Here is a 16,337-nt window from a genome sequence, read left to right on the forward strand (position 1 = left end):
TAACGATCACAGGAATGCATCTCCACAGTGTATGGTATCCATTTAAAACTGCATCCCCTAGTACCTGGCAGGCTGAAAGCCATTTGAAAATGAAATATTCTATTCTCTAACTTCTGTCCTGAACTGGCCTTCAAAAGTGGGGGATGAAGGGCTAATAAAGAAAGGTTGTTAACCCTTGAACATAGTTCTGAGATGTAAAGGATTTTATTCATCTTCACAGCATTTTTAATTCTGAGACACTATCTGAGCAGCATTACTCATCAAAGAATGAAATGTGACAGAGGAGCACAGGGCTGACCACTCGGCTTTACACACTTTGCAAAAGTAAATAAACCAGTGTAGTATTGTGCCTGCGGGGGCCAGGTGATTTGGAAATGGGTAGTCACTGCTGCTGTCCTTAAAAAGAGATGCAAAAGCCTCATTTCTCTGTGAGGCAATCCCTCTCTCCTTGTCAGCCCAAGCTGAAAAATTGCACCAGAATAGTAATCACTGCAAGGGTGCAGGTACTTTGTGATTTTTTTCAGGTTGCAGTTTGAGACCTGCATCCTATGAGGGTGAGTAGCCTAATGTGACCTCTCTGCAGCTCTTTCACAGCTTATGCTAGGCGAGTCACTTAACTGTACATGGCTCAGTTTACCTGTGAAGTGAGGTTAAGCATTAAGCTGCAATAGACAAAAGTATTTCTTAACATTTTATAAGTATCTAAAACCTGTAACAAAGGTATAAATTACTCAACCAATACACCAAGAAGCACGGATGAGGGAATGGGAAATTAACCATAACAAACCACTTTAACACAGCATCTCCACACTCTGCTGAGAGAGGTGTTTCACTGAAAGAGGTGCAGTCTCTTGGTGTACCCAGAAATGCTTGGCAAAACATTAGCAAACAGAGAAACTGTTTAGAAATCTTCATCGTCGAAGGTCTCAGTGCATCTCAGCATGACAGTCTCATAATCAAACTGAAGATCTTCTTCCTGAAACCCCCCCCAAAGTCAAGCAGGGTTAAAAACTACAGGAGTTGATTGAATTTCAAATATACAGTGGGTTGGTCAAGTGCTGACATGTGCCAGCTGATGTGTCATGAGCCCTCCTCTGAATCAGCAACCAACACTTGCCAGGTGCCTGAGGTGCCAGATGAAGAATAGCTCAAATCTTCAATCAATTTCTTTTTAAAATCACAGGGCTCCACCCTGTGTCTATCAATGTCATTTAGACAACTGGGCCCGAGTGTGGTAGCAAGTGGGTCACATAACAGGCTCTGAAGATATGAGAGCTTCTTTGTGAGCCCTTAATTTCTACTGACTTCAGGCTTTGCTGCTCTTTTAGCAACAACAGGAAATAGTTTTGTCTTTCACCAGCTTAAAGAGAGAAAGTGGCTCTTGAGAAAAATGTAAGTGTAGGAGATAAAGGTGTTCATGCCTGCATTCCATCTAATCCACTTTCTGCACTGATGCAAGACTCTTTAGAGCAAAACTACTTTTTAAAAATAGGTGCCATTTAAAAAATGAATAGTGTAAGGAGCACTAAATCCAACTTGTTTTTTTAAGTGTCTCACCTAAGAATCTGTAGTTTTAACAGAAATTGGGCCTTCGAAGAAGCAAAAGCTCTCAGTGCCATTTAGAAAAGACCCTCAGATTTTTACTTAGATACTGGAAAACCTTTGGACCTCAATCTAAACTAATTCTTTACTACTTTTGCTGCTAAACATCTCTTATGTGACCTTAAGACAACAGCTCTCGAAAAATGACAAGACGGCTTTAATCTCACACTCAGAAATATTTCTCTACCATCTATGATGGAAGTATGCTCCTGTTCTCATTTTTGGGTCACTATCCTTTTAAGAGTCCGCCCCATCCTTGTCCAAATGATTTAGTCTCTCCTCTTGTGCAAAAGTCTTTCTCAAGATTTTTGTACCAATGGGGTGCATGCCCTTGGCAGCCTTGAGAGCCAGGACAGCAGCTCAAGAAAGGCTGTGCTCAGTGGATCTGAGATTACAAAATCCTGAATATACACAACGCAACAGTAATACTTTGTACCTGGACAGTTACCCAGAAATGGCATAACATAGCACTGGCATATGTTGAGCAGCAATAAAACCCATCACCTCATCAGCTCTGCAGATGAAAGGAGACCATAAGCTGTCTTTTGTATTTCAGTTAGGTGCAAACTGCATGCCTCGCCTTCACACTGGACCTGCTACCCACCTCTATGCCTTCTACAAAGTGTGTGCACAGTGCACCAAGACTTCACATTATCCTTGGGATAATTTATCTCAGCACTGCCCAGACTCCTGGGCTAGTGTAGCACTAGCACAGGTACTGCATCAAGGGATGGGGTTCAGTGGGCAGGAAGAGCTCCTTTCCCTGTCAAGTCCAGGAGTCGCTGATGTTCCAAGTAGCCCAGTTTCTGGGGTAATGTATGTAGCCTATACTGAGCTGTCTGCTGCTGCTTGGGTTAGTTATCTATACAACCACTTCCATAACTGCCTCAATTTGTTTGTTTGAGATGGAGCCAAATTTCTGCTCTCAAAACAAAAAAAAATCTTGTCATTTCCTTTTTTTTTTTTTGCCTCTTGGTGCAATTTGCTGTACTGCAGTTCTCTAAACCAAAACAGACTCTGACCTTCTTATTATCAGTACTCCCTAGCCTTGATTTCTGCTCACACACCCTTTTTATTGTCTTATCACAGACAACTCAAAGTTCCTCCCTAAAAGAAGTGCACACATCCTTTTATTTTCTTTTGGATTCAGAGAGCTCAGTCAACTGCCAATCTGCAGTACTTAAGCTTCTTTTCCTGCTTGTCTTCCCATTACTCATATTTTCCTAGTCTTATTTCAAATGTCCCTCTTCAAAGCTTGAAAGGGATACTATCTCTTATACCACCTCATCTGGGAGCTGTGGGAAGGACTTGGGCTCACACATAATAATGCAGCACCAAGCAGAAGGACAAAATGGGACCACTCAATGCTGCCAGGAATGACATTCACAAAAGCAATTTAAAACTGGAAAATAATGTATCTTTGTTTTCTAGGCCTGCACAGTTCGTGGTCATTTACATAAATATGGAAGAGCTCTGCTTTGATGCAGAACATAGTTATTCTATGTAATAAGGCTGTGTAGATCAGTGCTTGGTCTCTGACAAAGGCCAGGAGCAGATGTTCAGGCAAAAAGTCCAAGAACTGTGCATGCAGTGTGTTCTGTTCCACAATATATGCTCCAACATTATGGCAAACTGTGCTGTGAGGACCTTCTGAGCTGGGAATTGTATCTGGACCTTCAGATTTAGTAACTGTCAATGGATTGGTGCCCAGGAGTTAAATCTGGTAATTTTCATGTGCAAGTGTTTTTTAATGTTGGGTTGTTTTTTTCTTTTTTAATTTCATGGAGTATTTTCTAGTTATTCTCATGTTAGACACAGTGAATAATCGTTTTGGGTACCAAATCCACACCATTTCAGATCAAAATTCTCTCACAGTACATGTCAGTCTTTTTTGTGGAGAAGTCCTACTTAGTTGCTCCTCTTTAATGCCTTCTGGTGTGCCTGCTGCCATTCTCTGAGCTTCCTTTAATGCTACTGTCTCCCTGAGATGGGGGCAATCAAGTGGCATGCAGCAGTTGCTACGTGCTTAATGGTGCATCACTAGTTTCTGCTTAGTTTTCTGTCCCAGTTACCCCTCATCAGAAATACTCCCGTCAAAGGAGCATCTGCTCAAGTAACAGTGACTGGACGGAATATAAGTGATGAAAAATAGCAAAAGAGTGGCTACTGTGGAGGTACAATTGACTCTGAATCTGAACAAGCAACTCTGGCTGAGGTATAGCTCCCTTTCGCTCCTCCACCCATGTGCAAGCTCTGAGCCACCTCCTTGGGAGGAAAGCAAGAATGCAAACACCATGACTTCTGGCTCAGGGAACCTGCAACTGTAAGGCTGAGGTTAAGAGGCAGCTCAGCAGCTGTTTATCAGCCCTTTCAAGAACATGAATACCCTACTCCTAAGGCCTGCCAGCGGATGGCTCAGCCTAGGGAACCTGGCACCCAGACAAGCAGAAGGTGGTCCTACTGAGTTCAGAATGGAGTGGCTGGATGTTAACGGAGAACTGCAAAGTCAGCTTTGCCTGCTCAGATGAGATCACTCAAGCTTTTCCAAAACGAACTTCCATGAAAATAATTAAAAAAAGAAAAAGAAAAAAAGAGATCCTCATGTAATTTGCCATTTTGAATAATTTCTAAGCACTATCAACACCTCACACTTTGCCTCTTACAAAGGCAATCCTACTGACCTTTTGAAATGACACATCTGAAGTGATGAGCCCCAAGCTGTCATTTGTAATGGTTCTGGACAATATGATCAGAAGCACAGAAAACAGAAATTCTTTCTTGACAATGACAGAAACATACTGTTTAGATAAGAAATCCTTTGGCAAAGCTTACCTGGCAAAACTGTGTATCAGCAAAGAAGAGTTTTTTTAGGAAGTCAGTGGTCTGCAGATAGAGCATGTGGTGATCCTTTGGATTTTCGTAAGTGCAGCTTGCAAATGCTGAACTGAAAATGGGACCAGACAATACATTCAACTTTCCATTCCTTCATTTCTCCTCCTACTTTAGCTCTTCCATATTTTTACTTTCTCTCCTTCATATTTTTCTTATAAATTAAAAAAATATTCAAATTGTTTTCAAGATAATTCTGATATTAAATACAATAGCCAAGCAAGACAGGGAAGAGTGGAAGTAGATGTACTGATGAGATACTTTCTAACAAATGCAAGGAAAATATGTAAGAGAAGAGAACACAATAGAAGAAACCAGAATCACAACAAATAGATCCATGTAACAGCTTTAGTAACATTGTTTTGGGGAGAAGTATCTATCCATTATAACAGAGAGCAACAATGGTTATTTGTTGGTGTATTTTTTTAGGGTTGTTTAGAGGAACAGCTTTGACTTCTTTTGTAAAGTTTTTGAGTGAATGCAGTAACGTGTGGTCATGAAATGACAATCACCTATTGCTGGCAGGTTTGTATTCAGGTAACAGGTACTTCTGTCAAAAAAGCTATGCATTTTGTTCCTCTCCTCTATATCCTCCCTGGAATTTTACAAAGTTCTGCCATCATGTCTCTGTCTAGAATTACAAGGCACAGAGCGACAGGGAAGGAAGAGAAGAGGATAAACGTTGACTATTGAAATACTAATCTAATTTGGGACCTAAAACAGATTGCAAAGATGATGGCAATACACTGCGGTATTAAGGAATAGTTAATCTTATTTTAAAAACAAACAACAATTGTGACCTAATAAATGTTATTGAATAGATATGTATTTCTTAAGCCCTATTATATATTCAAGCATATTCTGATCAACAGCCAAAACAGCCTTTTTTCCATTCATTCTGCTCTGGAAGTGCAAGGTGGAATGGTGGTAAAAGAGATTCACAATAAAGAACTCTAAATATGGAAAAATAAGTGGGAAAAGGGATTAAAAAAAACCCAAACCAAAACAAAAAACAAACCCAGAATAAAAACATTATTTGCAAAAAGAAACAATCCTAATGAAGTAACAAGAATGCATAAAGATGAGTTTTAATGTGATTTTCCTCTTCAGGAAAGCACCCTTTTCTTTCTTTGGTCTGAAAATCAAAGGCAGTGCCAGCTTTGCATCTGACATGTTCTCTTTTAGGTAACTCATCTGACCTGTAGAGGAAAAAGATGTTTCTATTTAATAGGTCTTGTATTTCTTTCATGTAACTACTCAGGTCAACCACACTTTAGCTTGATCACTTCCTTGTGATTGAATTGGGGTACTTGAAAAAGGTAAGGGAGGCAATGTTAGAAAATTATCTTTTTTATCTCATTAAATGTGGGTAGAGTTATGACTAGCTGACTTATCCAGGGAATGCCTTATAGTCCTCCTAGACCTGGTAAGTGAGAGAGAGAAAAGGAAAGCATTACAAATACTGTAATTTGAAAAGATGGAAAGCTATGCAGAGTAGTGAAGAAAATCAGAAGGAGCCCAGCTACTTTGAAGCGATGGGGTGTTCTTAGTAAGTGATTCTTACTAATTCTGTCGTAAATGCCTATTAATCATTTCACTTATGCACCCTAAGAGACAGTATTATTATGAGCACAATTGCTGGAGCCTGCTATTGTAACCATTTACTGAAAATCAGGCACAAAAAGAGAAGCTAAGCTATTGCCTTACTATGCAGAAAACTTGCCATGGAGAATTGATAGTGGGCTACTAACTTAGTCTGTCTAGCAAAAGGGGTGAGTTTGCAATTTACCTCTGGCTAGACATTCCCTGAGTCTCACTTCTGTCAAGGAAACCAGCAGCAACATCAAACGCATCTTCAAACATTACCTATTGGAGAAACATTTCAGATGTCAACATATCCAGCCACCCAGAAGTTCTACCTAGTACATAATTTTATAAATGAAGCTTTTAAAAGCATGATATTCTTTCTTTCCTTTTACAAGTATGCTTACGGCTAGAGTAAACCAAGAGGGTTTTGTGAAGACAGGATTAATAGGGAATAACTGTATTTCATGACTAGGAACATAAGGTTAGTACATTCCCTTCAGCCTGCGTTTCAACTTCTAGGAATTAGACTTAACATTACATCTCCCAAAAATCAGTAAAACATGAATTGTATCAGTGCTTTAGAGACTTGACCATGGGCTGCTGCTTCTGGCTGGAGACCTCAGTCTCCCCAAATCTCATTCCGCTGTGTGCGACATGGCTTGCAAAGGAATTTAGATGCTCCCTGCGACAGACTGATAAACTCATTAGTTTACTGTGCCATAATGCAGTTCACACATTTTCTGTGCCAGAAAGTACTGTACATGCAACACCGCCATGACATTTCCTAAGGAGGTCAGCAATATAAGTTGTGTCATGTGACTCAAAAAGAACTTGTCAATACCATTTACTTGCATGCTAAAGGTGGACATCTGCAGCTAATAAAATTACATGTCTTTGAGCAGCTAGTTGCTTAAGTAATCAGTGCTCCAGGAACAGTTTACAAAGAGTTGGCTGTTATTTCATCTCTTTTTAACAAATGCTCGGTCTACTCAGTCACTAAGTTCTTGGCTCTGCAGAGGTGCATGACACAGGCAGTCATTAGCCCTGTATCACTGGAACTTTCTCTTTGCTACCAAGTGCTTTGATGAAAAGAAGCCACACAACCCAAAACACAGCAGGCCTTGGCAAACTGGGTATTCCTTCTGGATTTAGATCATCTGTGCTCCTTGGAGAGTTTGCAGAGAACAGTAACTAGGTAATTCTTGTCCTTGCTTCCTACCCCTGGAGCAAGTTAGAGCAAATTTAACTGTTACTTAGCACAAAAACTACCGGTCAGTGGAGAATATCGGGATTACTACCACTGCACTCCTATAGCTTGCCAAGGAGACAATTCTCTCTTTTACCAAGAGAATTTAGTGCAGACATTTACTCAAAGACTACTTATTGTCTTCACTTTTTGCATTCAAGTGGTCTTGGAAAGCTTAATTGCAACTACTGTATGTTAAAAATTAAAAGCTGCAGAGCCAATTAGCATCTGAAAGCTTGGAGTTTCAGAGGCAGATGTATGTTACTGAGCACTTACTTCCTCTGGTGTGGAGACTGAGGAATCACTGGCTTCCTCACTGTTACCTCGACTGTCCCTCACACTACCTTCAGTGCATGCAGGCTCCTGGCAAGCAGCCTTAGGATCCATGAGGAAATCTCTCTGGCTACAGTACTGCAAGATGCTGTCTCTCCTGTCTTCTGAAAGCTCTTGCCAGAGGTGGGAAATAGCCGTGGATACCTCAGGAAGAGGCACCTCCTCAGTGCAAACAATTCCATGTTCTATCAGTAGATCCACTGTGTGCTTATAAAAATACAGGTATCTGCAATGAACAGAAAGTGAGCATCTCTTAAGAGCAGGCTATGATCCAGCCATTTACTATAATTCAGCAGGAGCCTGGGGAGTAGCTCTGATTCATAACTACTTCGCTCACTCTCCCCCTAAGACTTCATACAATTACTGCAGGTTGTCCAACACTGTTTGAAGGTCTTAGCAACTCTTTGCCAAGGTTTCATCTGCAAGAGGCACGTTCTAGCTACAGTCCAAGCAAAGCTGCCTCACAACAGAAGCTCCAGGCACTTCACACTGTACTTGTTGCACACGAAAACCTCATTCTGGCATTTCATAAATTTTGAGTTACTTGCCTTTATATCTGAGGATTTTACGTTGTAATTCACTTTTTATACTTTTAGTGGCATCGCACTAACTTAGCCTTGGCTGAGGCTATATCCTGATGGTACTATACATACAGATAGAAAGAGACTACCCTAGGCCTGGATGCTCTGACTTAAATAAGCATAGGAGCTCAATTTCCTCCGTTTTATATCTGAAGAAACACATCTTTAACACTGACTTCTGTGCAGTCTGTAGTGAAATTTGTAATGGAACATATGTGCCATAATTTCAACCCTGTTACTAACCTCAGAATGAGCCCACTTCTTCTGTTACCACTGTGTGGCACAGTGAACTAGGGATAATAATATCTACTTTGGAAAGGTTATTTTATGTTAATTAAATGCTTAGAGCCTCTCAGATGAAAATAACAAGATCAAAAGAATACAAACTAAGAGTTCTATAAACAGCAGTCACTCTTACTAAGTTTGGGCTCAAAATGATTCCTTGAAGATGTCCCAGATGAGCACATTTCCTGATTAACTGAACAGTATTGCATGAGAGAAAATAACTCAGAAGAGTTCAGTCTCTTTTCTTTACTCATTTTCCTTTCTTTTCTCATTTTCTCCTCTCCTACCCTCTCCTCATAGTTGTTTCAGCAAACCAATATCGAAAAATCTTAAGATTCTGCACACAAGCATAAACATATTCAAACTCCGGTTTCCACACTCTGGAGTATTTTCCTTCATTGCTGGAGACAAAATAACAGAAGGAGAATAAGCATTCTCATGTACAGTATTGCTCTCACTAAAGATTCTGTATGTCCAGCTCCAACCAAAGGATCTGGAGTTTCTCAAACAGAAGAATATGAATGGTCATTAAACTGCTGCGCCAAAGAAATTAAGCTTGAACCATGACTCAACTATCTCCTTTCTGGCTGGAAGGATACAACAACATTTTGCACTGGACAGGGTACCCTACCAATGTAGCTCCTGTTGCTGGACATGGGAAAAAAAAAAAAACAACAAAAAAAAAAACAGTTGAAGCTCAAAGCATTTCTGATGCTGCCCAAATAATATGATTATGCAGTCACCAAAAGGCTGTTACTTTCTTTGATGAAGAGTCCCTATTGTTTTATGCCTGTTATAAAAGACCATTTTTTGAGAAGATGCTTTTGAGAAGCTATGAACCAACTGTGGTCTGCCATATGACTGTAGAACAACTGCCAGAGTCCATACAGTACAGGCCCTGGTCTGCCTCGTCAGTGAAGAAGCTCTTTATGGCTCTGTCGTGCATGCTTTCATGCAGTAGAGCTTACTTCCCCCAGAAAATCTTGAGTCAGCACATTTCAAGGTCTTATAAATGATACCTTACTACAGCCACCGCCGATTCTCACAGGAGCAAAAGCAGGAACAGGAGCGAGAGGCTAGTGCCATCTGCTGGCACAACTGAAGCCTCACTTTGATGAAAAACTCAATAATCCAAGGGAATTTTATAAATAAGCACCGGCTCAAAGGAAAAGAGAAGGAACCGCGGAAGTTTTTGTTTATGTGGAAGAGGATGCCAGGCGCACCTGTGGATTCTCCTGCACTGCATATTCTTAACTCTGAAATGGTTAGGGTGAAACTGACTCTGCTTGATGGTACAGGATAGATTAGATACCCATCTGTTTCTCAAATCTTTACAACTAAATTATCATTTATGCTTTTGGAAAGCATCCATGACCTCTACGTACCTCCTAGTGCTGTCTGACAGCAAGAGGAAGAATGTGATGAATAATGTACTCACTCTTAAGATACCAATAACTTCGAAATAAACCCAGTAATTTTTACCATTTCAACCAGAGACTAAAATATATGGATCACTGACACAAGAACAGTGGTCTTTGATTTTTAGGTCCTGCATTAGGCACTTGGGAGATGATTGTAAAGGAGGTTACAGGCTTGTACCCACTAGCTAGAAGTCTGACACATACAGGTGTTTACGTTCCCCTTCTCCCCCCGCCATGTTGCAGACATTCTGAAGAGTGCTTTCTGGTATCTTTCAGACCACCACTATTTTGCAGCCCACAGGCTGAGGACTACATGATCTTCCCTGACTGGATCCAGCCTCATCCTGCTCTGATCCCACAGAAAAGTACTGCAAGCTGTCAGGAGCTAAAGGTCTATTTCTGTGAGGGGCAATAAGTGTCCAAGCTCCTCGTAACAATGCTATTACAGGCAGAATGAACATCACTGTGGGGGAAAGTGTCTGCATACCTCTGGCTCCTGCACCTCCCCAGAACACATACAGCTAGACATACAGCAATTCTTACATTCCTAAAATCTAGCCCTGTTGCATAGATACAACTTGATAGTGGTACTGATGCCACAAATACACACGGACATGCACCTACGTAAAGCACTCTCTGGATGAATAATCTCCTATTCCTTGCCTATTGAACCACTTTTGTTAGGAGGTCTGTTGCATCTGACCCTGCAAGCAGTACGGACAGTGGTAAAACATGGCCATGCATGGACTGACATATTTAAAAGAATTTTTTTTCCCTTTCTTGAGGATGCATGGAAAACCCCCAGGGATTTTCCAAGGCCTGGAGAGCTGGGGGCTGCTATGATGCTGGGAGTCCATTGACATGCAAGTTGCCAGTAAGGGACTTAGGAGGTGCTCAGGTTCATCACCAGCAGGGTTAAAATTGCTGGCATAAAGCTCCTGCAAGGCAGATACAAGTTCCAGTAGGGCTGCATGAACAGCAGCAACTGGAACAGCAGCTATTTCAAACAACTTAAAAAACTGAAGTCAACATGGGATGCATCTACCGTTCAAATTCCACTAGATCTGGGGATGAAGTGTCTGAAGACTGGATCAATTCTGGCTTCCTATCCTCTTCCAGCATTGGCTTTTCACATTCTTGAATCAAATACGAGACAGAAGAGTCAGTCTCACTTACAGCTTCGGAGGCTGCTGCAGTGCTGGAAAGAACACAAGAATACACAGAATAAAAAGCCACATGAACAACTTATGAATTGAATTAATAAGACCCTTGTCATGCTCACTCCCGAGTGAAGGGCCATTCTTTCCAAGCCAGCCTTCTCATCCTCTTTTTGTTTGCAGGCAAATGAGAAGTCCTTGCTGGAGATCAGCTGCATAGGAGGGAAGGAAATACAAGCACTGACTAGAAACGAGACCAACAACATGCTTAGAGTGTTTTTTCACAGCACCGATATTACAGGGGTCCAGGTGAAATCTCTTTACCTCACACTGAAAGGCCTCTGCTTGGAAATACAACAACAATGACGAAGAGGTTCAGAGATGCTGGGATGAAAACAAGTGCAAAGTATTATCATCTTTCTTTGATTGGTATAAGTCCTTACCTGTGATTGCTGAAGTGCCTCTTGACATATTCCTCCCTGAGTTCCTCCAAGCCAGATGGATTCCAATCCTCCAGACTGAAGGATTCTGTTGTCAGCGGAGAAGTTACTGTCACATCAGTGGTACTCTAGGCTTCCCTCTCACCCTCAGCCCCAGTCAAACAGAATAGTTTCAACAACTGGTTCTTCACAAGCCAGAGCTTTTCATAAGGCAAAAATGATGTAAAAGGAGAAACTTCTTCCTCTTCTACAATGTAATTACCATTGGGGGGGGGGGGGGGTGTGTGTGTATGATTATTGAGGAACTTTGAATCGATACCTTCTTCCTAATGTTGGTCTGATAGACCTGATGGTGAAAACAACCAGCAAATCAATGTCCAGGCAAGTACTAGTCAATACAGTATTCACAAGCAGTATGAATTAATTAGTATGCAAATAAATGCAAGGGGAAGTTTACCTCCAAACTCTCCTCAACCAGCCTCACTGCTTGTGATCCCTTCAATTTTGTAAAACAACAGAACAGTTTGTGTTGGATAGGACCTTAAACGTCATCTGCTTCCAGCCCCCTGCCATGAGCAAGGACATCTTCCACCACACCAGGTTGCTCAAAGCCCCGTCCAACCTGGCCTTGAACACTGCCAGGGATGGGGCAGCCGTAGCTTCTCTGGGCAACCTGTGCCAGTGCCTCACCACCCTCACAGTAAAGAATTTCTTCCTAATATCTAATATAAACCGACCTTTCAGTTTAAATCTATTCCCTCTTGTCCTGTCACTACATGCCCTTGTAAAAACTTTGTCTCCAGATTTCTTGTAGGCCCCCTTTATGTATTAGAAGACTGTTATGTCTCCCCTGAGCCTTCTCCAGACTGAACTCTTTCAGCCTCTCTTCATAGGAGAGGTTTACTCTGTCAAACTACTCCCTGTACCTATGGCTGACTTTTATGATTTATGAAAGAATGTGTGCTCAGAGGAAATTGCTCATTTTAAGCACTGGGACTTCTAACAGTTGCAAATTATTGGGAGGAGCAAGTTGAAAGAATAGCAATGTCTGGGTATTTTTTCTAGCCAACATTAATTTGCACGCTTGAAGGGACATAAAAATATGGTCAAAGTCTCTACCCCATCAGCCCCCAGTCCTACTTGCTGCCACTGAGGGCAGTAGCCAGCATCAGTAAACAGAAGGCATGTTGGCAAGGGTGTGAAGTTCCAAAGTGGGAGCTGCCTCAACTGCTGACAGCACACGCTAGACTGGTGTGATGCATGCTGTCACAAGTGATAATGGAAGAGTGCATGAAGATGACCCATCACGCTGAAAAAAACCAAAACTGCAGCATCTCTCTTACCCATTTCTATGAGAGGTTCTTAATTAGAGGCTTCTGTTTCCTATTCTAGGAAATCCTCAAAACCTTCTCTGTCCCCCTCCTTTACCTCACCCAGAGCCTGCTGTTCTGAAGTTTTAAGTCCTGGCTGGGCTCAACTTGGACTGTGCCATGTTGCTGCAGCTGTGAGGAGCGCAGATGCTCCTGCAGCCTCTCACTGGGAGCCCAAGCATGCAGCCTAGGGACCCATGCCAGCCCCAAACCTGCCAGGGGTGAATTGGCAGAAGGGTGACAAGGACACTCTGCCTGAACTACTTGCTGCCACGGGTTAGCAGGAATTACTTGTTTCCTTCCTTCACCTAGGCTGAGGACGGGGTAGGAACAACTGAGAGTCAGAGGGGGATTTCTGAGGTGCAGTGTTTAGTGGGTCAATACACTTTTTGCTATCCCCTGCTTACTGCTACAACTAAAGCCACAGTTTAATGTTTTAATGGGCTCAGTCGTGTACCTGTCTGTCTCTATTTAACAAATAAATTAACAAAACAAAACTAGGCACTCTGTCCACAGCAAATGCAGTTGCATACAGTTACCTTTCATCTTCAGCAAAGAACCCAAGGTTTGCTCCAGCTTCTGGATAGATTTCTTGGCCTTACGCAAAACCTGATACTAAACATAAGAAGAAATGAGAACTGATTGCTCTCTGCTCTGACTAGATTCCTGCTTTAACATGCCTTGGTTGCTTTCTTCACTTTTCCTTCATTTTGACCTTCAGTTATATCAGTGTCTCTGTGAAAACAACTGTGTTTTTTCACCAGCAACTGTCATGCATATGAAAAGGGAAAAGAACTAATACCAGAACAAACTTAAATACAGGATATAAATATATAATTATATTATGCAATACAAACACGTAACACCTAGTTACATAGACATTTGTTACTTAACTCTGACCTTCTTTCGTCAGCGGATGGTCTTGTTTGGCTCACTCTCTTCTTGGAGCATGTCCAGAAATACCATGCTTTGAAGTCTTGCTGGATATCTACCATCTTCAGGCATAAGACTTTACTAATCATTTCCCATGAGAATTTTGCCAGGAGAAGCCTTTGCCCTGTTGTAGTCTCAGCTACACTTATGTAAACTGGAGTAACTTCAGTTTGCTGCACATCATTCCATCATTTATAGAAAACACAGCTGAGAACATATGGCCAATACATTTAAACATATGCAGCTCAAAAATATTTCAAGATTTATGTGATTGGTGACACGATCCACAATTGCCATAGGCAGGGTGAATATCTTGTAGAGTTTTCACATGGGTTATTTTAGTCAGACACTAACCACTGGGATTACAAGTGAACGTCTGTGTTTAGGCTCTCACAGATACTGAGCCTCCTTGGCCTTTAAGTGTCACACAAGGGGCACATGATAGTATGAAAATGCAATTTCAAGAATTGATGTGAAGATAGTCCCCTTAGACTAGACAAAATAAGTTATCTGTTTAGTCCTGGCTTCTGAGATAATGGTGATATCAGCTTAACTTGCATCTTGTTCAGAACATGGCAAACTGAACTCCTACCTCAACCGGCATGAGAGGTAAGGGGCTCAGCAGGCACAAGCCCCAGATAGCAGTACTTTGCATATTTGGAGCCTTAAAACCATTTACAAGGACAATTCCCTTCCTAAGCAATCATTATGCTCTCCATTTTACAAACTGGAAAACTGAAAAGTAACTGATCTTACTAAATGAAGCGGTGGTGGAGTTGAGGATAAAAAGGACTCCCTGTGTTTATTCCTCTGCCTTGAGAATAGTAATATCAGTCTTTCTAGTAGCATTTTTGGGTCAATTTTATCTTTATAAACAATTTTGTTTTAAGGAAATAGTTTTGGGGGTTTTGCTTTGTTGGGTTTGGTTTTTTTGGTTGTAGTTTAGTAGAGACCAATAAACAGTACTGGTGGTTGTTTTTTCCTGACTTATTTTTCCAGTGTGTTGAATAGAGAGTGCACCCTCATAAGGCTGAATGAATTACTCCCTCCCCTACAACTTATTCTCTTAATCCTTAAACACACTATTCTGATTTCACAACAAAATGCTGCAAAATGAAGATACTTCATCATGGGATCCCTTGGTTTGTTTACAAAACATAAAGAAGCCGCAAAGCTATAAAGAAGCTGCAAAAACCCTCTGAGAAAAGTGCAGATAGGGCCCATGATGAACCCATGATCCATAATTTACAAAGTGGGCAATTTTCTTACACTGACCTGCCTGCTTTAAAGTAAATGCAATCGAGGAAAGCTGCACACGTGAAATTACACACAGACTGGCATCCATAAAGATACAGTGGCCATCCTAAGGAAGCTGGTTAAAATTAAACACACCCACATATAACAAGCACTGCACAAAGTGCAGTCACTGCTGCGCACCTTTGATGCTGAACTGCCTGACCGGGACAAAACAGCTTCCTGCAAGCTGCTGAAGAGGTTTGCCAGCGTAGCCCGGTGGCGTGCCTGTGATGAGCGCTGCTTGGCCACGTGAGGCTTTGCCTCTTGCAGTTGTCTCAGGGGACTGGGATTCACTCTGGCATGCGTCTTCCTACAGCCTCCAGCTGTCTCCATCAAAAGCTGCAATGCAACATTTATTTATATTGAATAAATATGTAAGTGAAGAAAAAGAAACCTTAAAGCCTGCATAGTGGACTGACGAAAAAGGCAAGCTTGGGTGACTCAAAAGAGCACTCCAGCTCATTTTTCCACAGGAAGTAATGAGTTTGAAATCTTCTTTTTTGCCTGAGGGATGTCACCTCTAAGTACTGAATAAGGCCTAACCTATCACTAATGATAAACTGTGGGGCATGAAACACAGCTGAGACAAGCCTACCGCCTCCTGCACCTGTCCCCACAATGACATGATGCTCCATTTTCATGGGCTATGTGGGGCTCAGCTTCACATTGTGCTGAGGCTCCTCAGGCCCACCAATGGTAAAGACAGACTTCTTCTCCACGCCGGAATTCTTTCTCCAATTAACTGTGACATCTGAGCAGGCATCGATACAAAATGTACACGTGTGAGAGAGCCAGATACTTGCCCACCCAGGCCCGCTGCAGCCACACCTCCAGCCTGAGAGAGCACAAACTGCCCGCCTTGGGAAGCCCTTCCTGGCACTGGACGAGTGCTCCCTGCCCCCTTACCGACTGCAAGCACGGCCTAGAGATAAGAACGCCTACCCCTGCTGTTTCTTCTGCAGCCGGGAGGGAAGAGGCCAGCCCGGATAAGCCCCTGCGGAAATCTGCCAGAAGCTTCCGTGGATCGACCGAGCGATCGATCGATCGAACCCGCCCTGCCCTGCCCGGCTCGGCTCGGCTCGGCTCGGCCCGGCTTCGGCCCGACCCCCTCTCATGTTCGCCGCTCCCCTGCCCATCCGCGCCCAGCGACTCGAGCCGCACGTGGCAGAGGGCCAATCGGGACGCAGCCGGAGCTCG

The 16,337-nt window shown here is 42.3% G+C and overlaps 1 protein-coding gene across 5 annotated transcripts; it reads right to left on the reverse strand.

Annotated features, from left to right (window-relative positions):
- Positions 1-185: 185 nt before the first annotated feature.
- Positions 186-16,168, reverse strand: STRA8 (stimulated by retinoic acid 8). 5 transcript variants are annotated; one of them, XM_057425700.1, is made up of 9 exons: positions 16,051-16,168; positions 15,282-15,479; positions 13,451-13,526; positions 11,545-11,632; positions 10,990-11,142; positions 7,601-7,883; positions 6,281-6,357; positions 4,435-4,546; positions 186-461 (listed from the first exon to the last, which is right to left on the reverse strand). In XM_057425700.1, the coding sequence occupies exons 2-9, from the start codon at positions 15,471-15,473 to the stop codon at positions 261-263; spliced, it is 1,182 nt and encodes a 393-aa protein (XP_057281683.1). In that variant the 5' UTR covers positions 15,474-15,479; positions 16,051-16,168; the 3' UTR covers positions 186-260. The 5 variants fall into 5 exon arrangements, with proteins under 5 accessions (XP_057281683.1, XP_057281693.1, XP_057281709.1 ...); XM_057425710.1 differs by lacking the exon at positions 16,051-16,168 and having other exon boundaries at positions 11,545-11,629; positions 15,282-15,617; XM_057425726.1 differs by lacking the exons at positions 186-461; positions 16,051-16,168 and adding an exon at positions 679-976 and having other exon boundaries at positions 11,545-11,629; positions 15,282-15,617.
- Positions 16,169-16,337: the final 169 nt, after the last annotated feature.

This window comes from Pezoporus wallicus, unplaced genomic scaffold (assembly GCF_028554395.1).
Source record: "Pezoporus wallicus isolate ANWC-B61680 ecotype Strahan unplaced genomic scaffold, APGP_CSIRO_Pwel_v1 scaffold_3294, whole genome shotgun sequence".
Classification (NCBI taxonomy): Eukaryota; Metazoa; Chordata; class Aves; order Psittaciformes; family Psittacidae; genus Pezoporus; species Pezoporus wallicus.

Excerpts from the sequence above, each read along its gene's own strand:
- STRA8 (XM_057425700.1), bottom strand. The coding sequence starts at position 15,473 with ATGGAGACAGCTGGAGGCTGTAGGAAGACGCATGCCAGAGTGAATCCC. Across the intron at positions 11,633-13,450 it reads TTCTTTGCTGAAGATGAAAG|CAGAATCCTTCAGTCTGGAG; the intron begins GTAACTGTATGC and ends CTCCGCTGACAA. Across the intron at positions 4,547-6,280 it reads CAGGGAATGTCTAGCCAGAG|TTCAGCATTTGCAAGCTGCA; the intron begins GTAAATTGCAAA and ends TCCCATTTTCAG.